Below are 16,318 nucleotides of genomic sequence, written 5' to 3' on the forward strand. Positions count from 1 at the left end.
ACACACCCAGCACTGTCTGAGCCTGTCCTGATAATGTACAGTCAGGGGGTCACGCTACATTACACACCCAGCACTATCTGAGCCTGTCCTGATAATGTGCAGTCAGAGGGTCACACTACATTACACACCCAGCACTGTCTGAGCCTGTCCTGTTAATGTGCATGCAAGCGGTCACCCTACATTACACACCCAGCACTGTCTGAGCCTGTCCTGATAATGTACAGTCAGGGGGTCACGCTACATTACACACCCAGCACTATCTGAGCTTGTCCTGATAATGTGCAGTCAGAGGGTCACACTACATTACACACCCAGCACTATCTGAGCCTGTCCTGATAATGTGCAGTCAGAGGTCACCCTATGTTACACACCCAGCACTGTCTGAGCCTGTCCTGATAATGTGCAGTCAGGGGGTCACGCTACATTACACACCCAGCACTGTCTGAGCCTGTCCTGATAATGTGCAGTTAGGGGTCACCCTACATTACACACCCAGCACTGTCTGAGCCTGTCCTGATAATGTGCAGTCAGGGGGTCACGCTACATTACACACCCAGCACTGTCTGAGCCTGTCCTGATAATGTGCAGTTAGGGGTCACCCTATGTTACACACCCAGCACTGTCTGAGCCTGTCCTGATAATGTACAGTAAGGGGGTCACCCTACATTACACACCCAGCAATGTTAGAGCCTGTCCTGATCATGCGCATGCAAGGGGTCACCCTACATTACACACCCAGCACTGGCTGAGCCTGTCCTGATAATGTAAATCACAGCAACATACATTACACATCTAGCACTGGCTGAGCCTGTCCTGATCTTGTGCAGTGAGGAGGTCACCCTACATTACACACCCAGCACTGGCTAAGCCTGTCCTGTTAATGTGCATGCAAAGGGTCACCCTACATTATACACCCAGCACTGGCTGAGCCTGTCCAAATAATGTGCAGTCAGAGGTCACCCTACATTACACACCCAGCACTGGCTGAGCCTGTCCTGTTAATGTCCAATCAGTCAGATCACCCTATGTTACACACCCAGCACTGTCTTAGCCTGTCCTGATAATGTACAGTAAGGGGATCACCCTACATTACACACCCAGCAATGTTAGAGCCTGTCCTGATCATGTGCATTCAAGGGGTCACTCTACATTAAACCCCTAACACTGTATGAGCCTGTCCTGATAATGTACAGTAAGGGGGTAACACCACATTACACACCCAGCACTGTCTGAGCCTGTCCTGATAATGTACAGTAAGGGGGTAACACCACATTACACAGCCAGCACTGTCTGAGCCGATCCTGATAATGTACAGTAAGGGGGTCACGCTACATTACACACCCATTACTGTCTGAGTCTGTCCTGATAATGTACAGTAAGGGGGTAACACCACATTACACACCCAGCACTGTCTGAGCATGTCCTGATAATGTGCAGTCAGGGGGTCACGCTACATTACACATCCAGCACTGTCTGAGCCTGTCCTGATAATGTGCAGTTAGGGGTCACCCTACATTACAACCCAGCAATGTTAGAGCCTGTCCTGATCATGTGCATGCAAGGGGTCACCCTACATTACACACCCAGCACTGGCTGAGCCTGTCCTGATAATGTAAATCACAGCAACATACATTACACATCTAGCACTGTCTGAGCCTGTCCTGATCTTGTGCAGTGAGGAGGTCACCCTACATTACACACCCAGCACTGGCTGAGCCTGTCCTGATCTTGTGCAGTGAGGAGGTCACCCTACATTACACACCCAGCACTGGCTAAGCCTGTCCTGTGAATGTGCATGCAAAGGGTCACCCTACATTATACACCCAGCACTGGCTGAGCCTGTCCAAATAATGTGCAGTCAGAGGTCACCCTACATTACACACCCAGCACTGGCTGAGCCTGTCCTGTTAATGTCCAATCAGTCAGATCACCCTATGTTACACACCCAGCACTGTCTTAGCCTGTCCTGATAATGTACAGTAAGGGGGTCACCCTACATTACACACCCAGCAATGTTAGAGCCTGTCCTGATCATGTGCATTCAAGGGGTCACTCTACATTAAACCCCTAACACTGTATGAGCCTGTCCTGATAATGTACAGTAAGGGGGTAACACCACATTACACAGCCAGCACTGTCTGAGCCGATCCTGATAATGTACAGTAAGGGGGTCACACTACATTACACACCCATTACTGTCTGAGCCTGTCCTGATAATGTACAGTAAGGGGGTCACACTACATTACACACCCAGCACTGTCTGAGCCAATCCTGATAACTCCCAGTCACACCAAGCTATGAGCTATGACACAAAACTAAATTAATTAGTGATTACAAGACCTAACCCTGAATGCTATAAAAGCAGGTGCACAGGCGGCTTTATGGGCCTATTGTTGTTTTCTGTTTACATTTGAAACAAGTGACAGACACGTCCCCATTACCAGCTCGGCTCCCTCCCCAGCGCTATTGTTCTCATGAGTAAAGCAATATATGATAACACAAGTAGACAAACAAATACAGCCGCAGGAGGGAAACACAAATCTATACAACACGTGCAGCCTACCCCTAGCTCTGCACATGAGATCCAGCAGTTTATTATTTCTACACCCTCAAACCACTACCCCCCCCCCCCCCCATCTCTTTTTTTGTCTAAAATGAAATTACCACAAAGATTACAACTGTTTCCTCCTCAGGAAGTTGAAAGTAGCACATGCCTTGGTTTGTATAATGCTTAGATAGTAAATATTGTGTCTCTCTTCTAGAAACAAATATTCTCTAAACATAATAAAAAGATACACGTTGTATCACACACACACACAAAAAGAAACATTGTTGTAATATATTACAGTATTGTATCTGCATTTAGGATTCTTACAGCTAAGTCAGGGGGGGGGGGGGGTAATACACACATCATCTACAAATTCCCATCTGCAACTCACATTTTGTCTACACTCCCTCATCACTGTCTTTCCTGGGTGTGTATTTATGTTTCAGTGTCTAAGCTCATAGATTTGTGACACGTAGCTTGTTCAAGAATTTCTCATCTGACAATAAATGTGTACACAATTGTTTTAGAAGTAAACAGACCTTTTAAAAGGGCATAAAGCTGAATTTGAATTGTGCAAAAAAACAAGAACACAGCATGCACAAGCAGTAGATGAGTGTGCACATGGCCTACTGCAGTATGCTTGACTAATTACTTTTTCAAGAAAGTATTTTAAATGCACTGCTGAACATCTCTAATATATAGTGTAACGTAAGCACTGGCTTCTACGCAAAAAGGCGTAAATCTATAAGCATTATGTGTTCTTGCTTCCGCCCCTCTATAAAACCTCACTTCTATAAAGCACTTTATTCATTAACTTTGTTCTGATTTACAGAAAGAAAAATATACACTTTATTAATATTATATTTAGTAATGAGTATACAACGGCATATACACAACCAATCTGAATATTACCTACTCATAGACAGTCGGTTGGTTGGCTTACACACATACTTGAAAACGAAAAAAATCTCAATGTATCCTTCCTGGTAAAATATATTATAGATCAGGGCTCGACAAACCCAGGAGCCTGGGAGCCACTGGCTCCTAGAATGTTACCCCTGGCTCCTAACTTTTTGGGGTATTCTCCATATATCTATATACAAATCCAACTGTCTGGCTCCTAAAAATATGCCTGGCTCCTTAATATTCTTACTGGCTCCTAATTTTTGAACATATTCATCAAGCAGTGTTATAGATAAATAATAAATATATACACACATTTTATATACACACACATATATGCATACACACGTACCCGTATATATCATTTATACCCCTTTTCTGGATGTATAGTCGATGGATCTTTGCATATACAAATGAAAATAAATAACAGGTACACATCTCACCTTGCAGCTGTTTGAACCTTCCTTCTAGTACGTTGGCATATTGGACAGAATTTACAAAAGCAGCGGGCGATAAAAGGGGTGAAGATGGCCGGGGCGCTTCGACATACGCTGAATCAAACTGAAACATTGTATATTCCTTATTTTCTTAAGTTCCACTGGTAAATATAATAGCAAAGAATAATCACTGATCTCCTCCAAATAAAATATATATATCCGTATATAATCAGGAATACAGATTTCCACTAGAAATACGTAAATGATCAAATCCTCCAACAACACCAAACATGAGAGCGAAAAATTAGCAACTCGTTGCAACAAAAAGAGAGTTTTTGTCCATAAAAAAAAAAAATTATGAACAATTTAGTTGTCTTGGAAAAAATACATTTTAATCCGTTGGAAAAGAAATAGAAAAAAATAAGTTTATGAAAGTTTAAAAGTTAAAAGTTTTTTTTACACCAATTAAAAAAAAAAATCAATTCAGTTTTTTTCTGCTTCAAATCTTCTTAGAGAAAATGTAGCAAATATCAATTTATTTTATAGCAAATCTAAAAATACTAATTTTTAACAAGTCCCAGAATCCAGTCGTGGGGGTTCTCGAATGTCCAGATATCCCATTATTTTGCCCTAAAGTTGGGCTGAAGATTCTCTTTGCGCTAACACAAAAACCCTCTCTCTCCTTGGAGTTGACACCAAAAAAATGCACCTTTTTGTTCAGTGCAGAAGGTTTTAAAAAAGATCAGATTTCAGGAATTCTTGGAATTCTTTGGCACAGAGCAGATTTATTTCCCTGCTGTTGTTCTTCCTGCACTTTGATCCTATTAAGTCCCAGCCAGGTTAAAATGAAGGTTTGAGGGGTAGGATTAGCAAGGAAAAGGGGCAGGTTGGGTGCTACCATTGGGAAAGGTGTGCCAGGGGGGTGGGGGGAGGAGGTCAAGTGGTACAGTCCTTGCAGGGGTGTGTGTTGCTTGTCATAAAAAGTGAAACCAGTTTGTTCCTACAGTCTGCCTGTGTGCAAGGTGTGCAGTGAAATAATGCTGTTAGATAAGTGTCTGGGGGGAGGAAAGAGAAAGAGGATGTGACACAAATAAGAAGAGACACTTGGGCTCTATAGCTTCACCAGCCTCTCCAGTTTTACTAGTTTCTATCTTACTCTGTGCAGGTGATTAACTAAAGATCCTTTAATTCTCAACCAGGTTCATCAGCCTATCTAGTTACTAGGTGATTGGGTGAATCTGATTTACTTAGAGGTAGTAAATCAGCTGCATAGAATAACATAGGAACTGGTGAAGCTGGAGGGAGGTTTAGTGAATCAGTTACATAGTATAACATAGGAACTGATGAAGCTGGAGAGGCTGGAGGGAGCTTTAGTGAATCAGTTACATAGAATAACATAGGAACTGGTGAAGCTGGAGAGACTGGAGGGAGCTTTAGTGAATCAGTTACATAGTATAACATAGGAACTGGTGAAGCTGGAGAGACTGGAGGGAGCTTTAGTGAATCAGTTACATAGAATAACATAGGAACTGGTGAAGCTGGAGAGACTGGAGGAAGCTTTAGTGAATCAGTTACATAGAATAACATAGGAACTGGTGAAGCTGGAGAGGCTGGAGGGAGCTTTAGTGAATCAGTAACATAGAATAACATAGGAACTGGTGAAGCTGGAGGGAGCTTTAGTGAATCAGTTACATAGAATAACATAGGAACTGGTGAAGCTGGAGAGGCTGGAGGGAGCTTTAGTGAATCAGTTACATAGAATAACATAGGAACTGGTGAAGCTGGAGAGGCTGGAGGGAGCTTTAGTGAATCAGTTACATAGAATAACATAGGAACTGGTGAAGCTGGAGGGAGCTTTAGTGAATCAGTTACATAGAATAACATAGGAACTGGTGAAGCTGGAGAGACTGGAGGGAGCTTTAGTGAATCAGTTACATAGAATAACATAGGAACTGGTGAAGCTGGAGAGGCTGGAGAGAGCTTTAGTGAATCAGTTACATAGAATAACATAGGAACTGGTGAAGCTGGAGGGACTGGAGGGAGCTTTAGTGAATCAGTTACATAGAATAACATAGGAACTGGTGAAGCTGGAGGGAGCTTTAGTGAATCAGTTACATAGAATAACATAGGAACTGGTGAAGCTGGAGAGACTGGAGGGAGCTTTAGTGAATCAGTTACATAGAATAACATAGGAACTGGTGAAGCTGGAGAGGCTGGAGAGAGCTTTAGTGAATCAGTTACATAGAATAACATAGGAACTGGTGAAGCTGAAGAGGCTGGAGGGAGCTTTAGTGAATCAGTTACATAGAATAACATAGGGGTTGGTGAAGCTGGAGAGGCTGGAGTGAGCTTTAGTGAATCAGTTACATAGAATAACATAGGAACTGGTGAAGCTGGAGGGAGCTTTAGTGAATCAGTTACATAGAATAACATAGGAACTGGTGAAGCTGGAGGGACTGGAGGGAGCTTTAGTAAATCAGTTACATAGAATAACATAGGAACTGGTGAAGCTGGAGGGAGCTTTAGTGAATCAGTTACATAGAATAACATAGGAACTGGTGAAGCTGGAGAGACTGGAGGGAGCTTTAGTGAATCAGTTACATAGAATAACATAGGAACTGGTGAAGCTGGAGAGGCTGGAGAGAGCTTTAGTGAATCAGTTACATAGAATAACATAGGAACTGGTGAAGCTGAAGAGGCTGGAGGGAGCTTTAGTGAATCAGTTACATAGAATAACATAGGGGTTGGTGAAGCTGGAGAGGCTGGAGTGAGCTTTAGTGAATCAGTTACATAGAATAACATAGAAACTGGTGAAGCTGGAGAGAGCTTTAGTGAATCAGTTACATAGAATAACATAGGAACTGGTGAAGCTGGAGAGACTGGAGGGAGCTTTAGTGAATCAGTTACATAGAATAACATAGAAACTGGTGAAGCTGGAGAGGCTGGAGGGAGCTTTAGTGAATCGGTTACAAAGAATAACATAGGAGCTGGAGAGGCTGGAGGGAGCTTTAATGAATCAGTTACATAAAATAACATAGGAACTGGTGAAGCTGGAGAGGCAGGAAGGAGCTTTAGTGAATCAGTTACATAGAATAACATAGAAACTGGTGAAGCTGGAGAAGCTGGAGGGAGCTTTTATGAATCAGTTACATAAAATAACATAGGAACTGGTGAAGCTGGAGAGGCTGGAGGGAGCTTTAGTGAATCAGTTACATAGAATAACATAGGAACTGGTGAAGCTGGAGAGGCTGGAGGGAGCTTTAGTGAATCAGTTACAAAGAATAACATAGGAACTGGTGAAGCTGGAGAGGCTGGAGGGAGCTTTAGGGAATCAGTTACATAGAATAACATAGGAACTGGTGAAGCTGGAGAGGCTGGAGGGAGCTTTAGTGAATCAGTTACACAGAATTACATAGAAACTGGTGAAGCTGGAGGGAGCTTTAGTGAATCAGTTACATACAATAACATAGGAACTGGTGAAGCTGGAGAGGCTGGAGGGAGCTTTAGTGAATCAGTTACATAGAATAACATAGGAACTGGTGAAGCTGGAGAGACTGGAGGGAGCTTTGGTGAATCAGTTACATAGAATAACATAGGGACTGGAGAGGCTGGAGGGAGCTTTAGTGAATCAGTTACATAGAATAACATAGGAACTGGAGAGGCTGGAGGGAGCTTTAGTGAATCAGTTACATAGAATAACATAGGAACTGGAGAGGCTGGAGGGAGCTTTAGTGAATCAGTTACATAGAATAACATAGGAACTGGTGAAGCTGGAGAACCTAGAGGGAGCTTTAGTGAATCAGTTACATAGAATAACATAGGAACTGGAGAGGCTGGAGGGAGCTTTAGTGAATCAGTTACATAGAATAACATAGGAACTGGTGAAGCTGGAGAACCTAGAGGGAACTTTAGTGAATCAGTTACATAGAATAACATAGGAACTGGAGAGGCGGGAGGGAGCTTTAGTGAATCAGTTACATAGAATAACATAGGGGTTGGTGAAGCTGGAGAGGCTGGAGTGAGCTTTAGTGAATCAGTTACATAGAATAACATAGGAACTGGTGAAGCTGGAGAGGCTGGAGGGAGCTTTAGTGAATCAGTTACATTGAATAACATAGGAACTGGTGAAGCTGGAGAGGCTGGATGGAGCTTTAGTGAATCAGTTACATAGAATAACATAGGAACTGGTGAAGCTGGAGAGGCTGGAGGGAGCTTTAGTGAATCAGTTACATAGAATAACATAGGAACTGGTGAAGCTGGAGAGGCTGGAGGGAGCTTTAGTGAATCAGTTACATAGAATAACATAGGAACTGGTAAAGCTGGAGAGGCTGGAGGGAGCTTTAGTGAATCAGTTACATAGAATAATATAGGAACTAATGAAGCTGGAGAGGCTGAAGGGAGCTTTAGTGAATCAGTTAAATAGAATAACATAGGAACTGGTGAAGCTGGAGAGCCTGGAGGGAGCTTTAGTGAATCAGTTACATAGAATAACATAGGAACTGGTAAAGCTGGAGAGGCTGGAGGGAGCTTTAGTGAATCAGTTACATAGAATAACATAGGAACAGGTGAAGCTGGAGAGGCTGGAGGGAGCTTTAGTGAATCAGTTACATAGAATAACATAGGAACTAATGAAGCTGGAGAGGCTGGAGGGAGCTTTAGTGAATCAGTTACATAGAATAATATAGGAACAGGTGAAGCAGGAGAGGCTGGAGGGAGCTTTAGTGAATCAGTTACATAGAATAACATAGGAACTGGTGAAGCAGGAGAGGCTGGAGGGAGCTTTAGTGAATCAGTTACATAGAATAACATTGGAACTGGTGAAGCTGGAGAGGTTGGAGGGAGCTTTAGTGAATCAGTTACATAGAATAATATAGGAACAGGTGAAGCAGGAGAGGCTGGAGGGAGCTTTAGTGAATCAGTTACATAGAATAACATAGGACCTGGTGAGGCTGGAGAGGCTGGAGGGAACTTTAGTGAATCAGTTACATAGAATAATATAGGAACAGGTGAAGCAGGAGAGGCTGGAGGGAGCTTTAGTGAATCAGTTACATAGAATAACATAGGAACTGGTGAAGCAGGAGAGGCTGGAGGGAGCTTTAGTGAATCAGTTACATAGAATAACATTGGAACTGGTGAAGCTGGAGAGGTTGGAGGGAGCTTTAGTGAATCAGTTACATAGAATAATATAGGAACAGGTGAAGCAGGAGAGGCTGGAGGGAGCTTTAGTGAATCAGTTACATAGAATAACATAGGACCTGGTGAGGCTGGAGAGGCTGGAGGGAGCTTTAGTGAATCAGTTACATAGAATAACATAGGAACTGGTGAAGCTGGAGAGGCTGGAGGGAGCTTTAGTGAATCAGTTACATAGAATAACAAAGGAACTGGTGAAGCTGGAGAGGTTGGAGGGAGCTTTAGTGAATCAGTTACATAGAATAACATAGGAACTGGTGAAGCTGCAGGTCAGGAGAGAGTATCTAAAAGAGCCATCAGATCTGTATCTCACTAAGGGGTGTAACCTACATTTCTGTGGGTGACGGACAGACACGTTACAGTATAGAACATGATAATATTAGCAGTTTAAAAGTCAAATTAAAAGTGAGATATAAAAATTGTAATTTCAAAAGACAAATAAATTGTTCTCGAAGTACAAAATACAAATAATTTTTATTTAGTAAAATAATGATCACAGCCTTGGCGAGGGGCATTTCTTGGCCGTGTCTGAAATTCTCTCGCAGGTCTTATTGCGTCCCTGAGCTTGTTGCACCTGCAGTCCTCGCTGTTTTATCTCGCCAAATGTATGTTGTGAGTTTATCTCAAGATACCCAATACACTTACTGCATTGACAGACAAACAAGCAGTGATTACAAGATAAGAATGCTGAAAACTGTGCAATGTTCTTTGTACCTGTTATATTCACTCCCCTGGGAGATATCCCAGAGAGAGTCATTACTTTCTACGGGAGGCAGCTCACCACTAGCTTGGACAGAATTGAGTGAATCTGCCCCTGCAATAAGTTCACTCTGTTCCAGTGATTGTTAGGGAATGGCTCCCATGAGAGAGAAGGGGAAAGCACGTGTCGTGCAAACACGTAGGTCATTCAGGGTAGCCACTATCGCCCACAAGATTTGGCTAGTGTCAAGCCATGCCTTCCCCGGCGATCAATACGCGCTCCTCAGCACATTATTGGAGGAGGAAGGTAGTGAGTCTGATTAAAGGGATAGGAAAGACAAAATTAAGCTTGCATGATTCAGACAGAGCCGGTCATTTTAAGACACTTTTAAAGTCACTTCTATTTCCAAATGTGCTTTGTTCTCTTAGTATTCCTTGTTGAAAAAGAATACGCACATATGCTACACTAGTGGGAACTACCTGCTGATTGGTGCCTGCACACAGTTGTCTCTTGTGATTGGCTGACTAGATGTGTGAGAACTTGCACATTCACCAGCTCAGATGTAGGAATTTGATCTCCATAGGTCTGTACTTCACTCCACCAATCATCATCGCTCCCTCTGACCTTCTGCTATATGAGCATTGGAATAAATAGTACCAACCTATGAAGACTGTCAGGCGTGTCATTGAGTTAACAAAAATGTATTTACATGAAGATAATGATAAATCACTATAGAGATACCCTATACAGCGCCAGAGCAATTCTATTTATAATGGAGCCAGTGGGGTATTTTGGCATGTGCCTAGGGCATTAAGATTTTGGGTGGGGCAGGACTTGTATGTATTCATTTTATTACAGATTAGCGTTGTGTGGTTGCCAGGTGCGGGTGCGTTCCTGGCATCCATCTGTTAGATAAATATGCTAATATTCCTTTGCCTACAGCTGTGATGGTGCCAGTGCTTATATCCTTGGTGACAGTGTCTGTTGTAGCAGTTTTTTTTCTTATTTCTCCTTTTTTTGTTTTTACCTCCAGTGTATATAAGCAGATTTCATATGTTAATAACAAACACTTTGAAATGTGAATAAATAGGCACTGATGGCATTAAGATGGGGGGGGGGGGGGGTCTCTCTTCCCAGCTTTGGTTCATAGTAGAGTATTTTGCAATGAGATCTTTTCTGGCCAATCAGGGGTAAGCACTGGATATATAAATGCAGGTGTATGTTATGACTATAGATCTCAGGTGAAGACATGAGGTGAAACGCGTCAGACTGTTTCATCCACTTGCTTGTGGTGTCTTATCATGGTTGTTGTTTCCAGGTTTTGAATAATGTATTGTTTAAGATGCACTAAAGTCAAATTAAACTTTTGCAGCAGTTTTAAGACACTTTCCAATTTATTCCCATTATTACATTGCACAGTCTTTTAATGTCTACACTATATGAGGCACCAGCTACTACTGAGCATGTGCACAAGCCCACAGTGTATATGTATACTAGCCTGTGATTGGCTGATGGCTGTCACATGATATAGGGTGCTAGAAAATGGGGAAAAAATACATTTGCCAGAAAAAAAATCTGCTGCTTATTTGAAATTCAGAGTAAGTGTTATTGTATTGTCTTTTTATTATGGACTTGTTTATAATGCAATCCTACTGTATTTAGTGCTTCTTTTATCCAAGCTCCGCAAATAAGGGCCCCAATATTTAACATGCGCCAGATCAGACATAAAAACCCTCACGCTCACAAGGGGCTGCCCTTGGTAAATACTCTAAAAACAGTAGCAGTCCGTGCGAGTGGCAAGATGTCCCCCATACAAAGTAATAAAGCTCACTGAAAAGGGAAACTTTACTAGAAACAGCGCAGAGGACTCGCTTTTTAAATGAAATCCTGCACCTAATACAAATCCGATTACTTAGCTCACATTCTATAGTATCTTACAATCGCCTTTGATTTTCGCATACACGTGTTTTTCTATTAGAGTAATAAGTAGTTTGTGTATTTTGAGACAATCTTACCACCTATCAGTTTGTGAGATAAAAGAGTGAGATCTGCAGGGTAGGGGTTTAGAGAACATGCCAGACTTTTGTACTCAAAAGTACGACTTTCACAGATTTTTTTGCGCATGCAGTTTAGTTTTATTACGCTTTCTATTGGGTGCATTCGTTTTTTTTCCTGTAGAATTTGAATGTGAATTTTATTTTTTCTATAAAATACAATTTTTGCAGAACAATTGTTTTACAATATTTGATGGGATTTAACAATACAACTTTTTTTACTAAGTCTTTTTATTTCAAAATAAAATTTCTTTATTTCATACTATATTTAAATTCCGTTTTGAGAGCCCTATTGTAATATATGCACCATCTTCACATACGTAAAAGCAGGGAACAGTCCTTTGTGAGACGCACTGTTCTCAAGGTAAGAACCGCCTTTATAGAATTACACCAGGGGCTTCTGGGGGAGATTTCTCAGGGACCACAGACATTTAGATAGTTTGGCGCAGGATTTACTGTCACATGGGCAGTGGGTCTTATACAAAATATCAGTGACCTTTAACACAAGCATTAAAACAAAAAAAGGTTGAACAGTATTCGAAATGCGCCACAGTTAAAATGTCTTAAACAGGGAGATACAATGTAAATAATGTTCATCGTACAACCTGACAAATACCTTCTAATGGTCTGAACCTTCGCCCTATAAAAAAAGACCCCTCACACCTCTCCCTGACCCTAATACAAACAGAGCTTTTCTCCTGCGGTTGTTCAGCAATTCTACAACAAACACAAAGGCTGCGGGGCAGGTTGGTATTGGGATTACTTTGTGTTACAAACTACAACTGAAATCTGCATTGCTGAACATCCCCTACAGACTGATGCTGAGATTGCTTATGAGGATGCACATAAAATACCATATAAATGACATGGCTAGTTGCAATAAAAGTGTATTTATCTATCTGTAACTCTAGGGTTTTCCCGTTCTGAGAATTGGAAGTGCACACCGCACACTGCTAACCCTGCCACATATCTCCCTAACTGTACAAATGTTAAACATGTGTGTTACATATATGTGTCATGTTCTATATATGTGTCATGTTATATATGTGTTATATACGTGTCATGTTATATACATATCTGTTACTTACATTTGTGTTGTGAAATACCGAAACGTTGCTGATTGTGTTGTGTTGTTTTAAAGGGACAGTCTACACCAGAATTTTATTATTTTAAAAGATAGATAATCCCTTTATTACCCATTTCCCAGTTTTGCATAACCAACACATATATATACACTGCTCCAAAAAATAAAGGGAACACTAAAATAACACATCCTAGATCTGAATGAATTAAATATTCTTATGAAATACTTTATTCTTTACATAGTTGAATGTGCTGACAACAAAATCACACAAAAATTAAAAAATGGAAATCAAATGTTTCAACCCATGGAGTTCTGGATTTGGAGTCACACTCAAAATTAAAGTGGAAAAACACACTACAGGCTGATCCAACTTTGATGTAATGTCCTTAAAACAAGTCAAAATGAGGCTCAGTAGTGTGTGTGGCCTCCACGTGCCTGTATGACCTCCCTACAACGCCTGTGCATGCTCCTGATGAGGTGGCGGATGGTCTCCTGAGGGATCTCCTCCCAGACCTGGATTAAAGCATCTGCCAACTCCTGGACAGTCTGTGGTGCAATGTGACGTTGGTGGATGGAGTGAGACATGATGTCCCAGATGTGCTCAATTGGATTCAGGTCTGGGGAACGGGCGGGCCAGTCCATAGCATCAATGCCTTCATCTTGTAGGAACTGCTGACACACTCCAGCCACATGAGGTCTAGCATTGTCTTGCATTAGGAGGAACCCAGGGCCAACCGCACCAGCATATGGTCTCACAAGGGGTCTGAGGATCTCATCTCGGTACCTAATGGCAGTCAGGCTACCTTTAGTGAGCACATGGAGGGCTGTGCGGCCCCCCAAAGAAATGCCACCCCACACCATTACTGACCCACTGCCAACCCGGTTATGCTGGAGGATGTAGCAGGCAGCAGAACTTTCTCCACAGCGTCTCCAGACTCTGTCACATCTGTCACATGTGCTTAGTGTGAACCTGCTTTCATCTGTGAAGAGCATAGGGCGCCAGTGACGAATTTGACAATCTTGGTGTTCTCTGGCAAATGCCAAACTTCCTGCACGGTGTTGGGCTGTAAGCACAACCCCCACCTGTGGACGTCGGGCCCTCATACCACCCTCATGGAGTCTGTTTCTGACCGTTTGAGCAGACACATGCACATTTGTGGCCTGCTGGAGTTCATTTTGCAGGGCTCTGGCAGTGCTCCTCCTGTTCCTTTTTGCACAAAGGCGGAGGTAGCAGTCCTGCTGCTGGGTTGTTGCCCTCCTATGGACTCCTCCACATCTCCTGATGTACTGGCCTGTCTCCTGGTAGCGCCTCCATGTTCTGGACACTACGCTGACAGACACAGTAATCCTTCTTGCCACAGCTTGCATTGATGTGCCATCCTGGATGAGCTGCACCGCCAGCATTCAAAAGTGACCAAAACATCAGCCAGAAAGCATAGGAACTGAGAAGTGGTCTGTGGTCACCACCTGCAGAACCACTCCTTTATTGGGGGTGTCTTGCTAATTGCCTATAATTTCCACCTGTTCTCTATCCCATTTGCACAACAGCATGTGAAATTGATTGTTACTCAGTGTTGCTTCCTAAGTGGACAGTTTGATTTCACCGAAGTGTGATTGACTTGGAGTTACATTGTGTTGTTTAAGTGTTCCCTTTATTTTTTTGAGCAGTGTATATATATATATATATATATATATATATATATATATATATATATATATATATATATATATATATATTAAAGCAGCGTCCATGGAGCTCTACACACACCAGGACTTTAAATAAATATTGTAGTTTATTCCACATAATATAGTATATTAAATAAATATTGTAGTTTATTCCACAAATTATATAGTAGATTCAATAAATATTGTAGTTTATTCCACAAAATATAGTATATTTAATAAATATTGTAGTTTATTCTACAAAATATAGTATATTAAATTAATAAATATTGTAGTTTATTTCACAAAATTTAGTATATTAAATAAATATTGTAGTTTATTCCACAAAATATTGTATGTTTAATAAATAAATATTGTAGTTTATTCCATAAAATATAGTATATTAAATTAATAAATATTGTAGTTTATTTCACAAAATTTAGTATATTAAAAAATATTGTAGTATATTTCACAAAATATAGTATATTAAAAAATAAATATTGTAGTTTATTTCACAAAATATAGTATATTAGATAAATAAATATTGTAGCTTATTCCCCAAAATATAGTATATTAAAGAAATAAATAATGTAGTTTATTCCACAAAATATAATATATTAAAGAAATAAATATTGTAGTTTATTTCACCAAATATAGTATATTAAAAAAAAAAAATATTGTAGTTTATTCCACAAAACATAGTATATTAAATAAATTAATATTGTAGTTTATTTAACAAAATATAGTATAGTAAATAAATTAATATTGTAGTTTATTTCACAAAATATAGTATATTAAACAAATAAATATTGTAGTTTATTCCACAAAATATAGTATATTAAATAAATATTGTAATTCATTCCACAAAATATAGTATATTAAATAAATATTGTAGTTTATTTCACAAAATATAGTATATTTATATAGTATATATAATATAGTAGTATTTATTTAAAGTCCTGGCGAGTGCTTCCTATTGCTGTGTTATATATATATATATACATATTATATATATATATATATATATATTTATATATGTGTCATGTTATATACATGTGGTATATATGTGTATCATATATGCATGTGTTATATACATGTGTCATGTTTTATGCATGTGTCATTTTATATACATGTGTGTTATATATGTGTGTCATGTTATATACATGTGTCATTTTATATACGTGTGTCATGTTATATACATATCTGTTATATACATTATTGTTCTATATACAGTATATGTCATGGTATATACATGTGTTATATATATGTGTCTGTGTGTGTGATGTTATATACATGTGTGTTATATACATATCTGTTATATACGTGTGTCATGTTATATACATGTGTGTTATATACATATCTGTTAAATAAATTTGTGTTATATACAACCAGTGTACTGTGTGCTGCAGGTTACAGAAGTCATTAGCGAAGCCTAAAACTAAAGCAGCAAATGAACAGATGTGATAATGTCATGTTGTCTGTCTTCCAGACCATTATCCAGTCTAAAAGACTGGGCGAGCCATAATCTTATAATATAGGTATTACTGTGCTCAGGATATTTCCTGCCCCAGAAACCACAGGGTGCAGGTATAAGGGTTGCCAGGTGTCCAGCATTGTATCTGCTTGTCTAGTAAAATGAATGTAAAACAAAGAACATAAAAATGTGATCATATCTAAAGTCTGATGTGGTCATATACCTGACAGGGGCTATAGCCAATGACTCCTGGGGCCCCATGCAGC

The 16,318-nt window shown here is 40.3% G+C and overlaps 1 protein-coding gene across 2 annotated transcripts in view; it reads right to left on the minus strand.

Annotated features, from left to right (window-relative positions):
• LOC128665781 (spectrin beta chain, non-erythrocytic 1) overlaps nt 1–16,318 on the minus strand; it is a 351,315-nt gene that overhangs the window by 172,113 nt on the left and 162,884 nt on the right. Inside the window, exon 1 of one of the 2 annotated variants that reach the window (XM_053719979.1) lies at nt 3,895–4,746. The exons of the other annotated variant lie outside the window; for it this stretch is intronic. Coding sequence (XP_053575954.1) covers nt 3,895–4,021 — 127 coding nt within the window. The 5' untranslated portion in view covers nt 4,022–4,746. Of the gene's footprint in view, nt 1–3,894; nt 4,747–16,318 lie in introns of those variants that run through there. 2 annotated transcript variants of the gene reach the window in all.

Source organism: Bombina bombina, chromosome 7 (assembly GCF_027579735.1).
Source record: "Bombina bombina isolate aBomBom1 chromosome 7, aBomBom1.pri, whole genome shotgun sequence".
Taxonomy (NCBI): domain Eukaryota; kingdom Metazoa; phylum Chordata; class Amphibia; order Anura; family Bombinatoridae; genus Bombina; species Bombina bombina.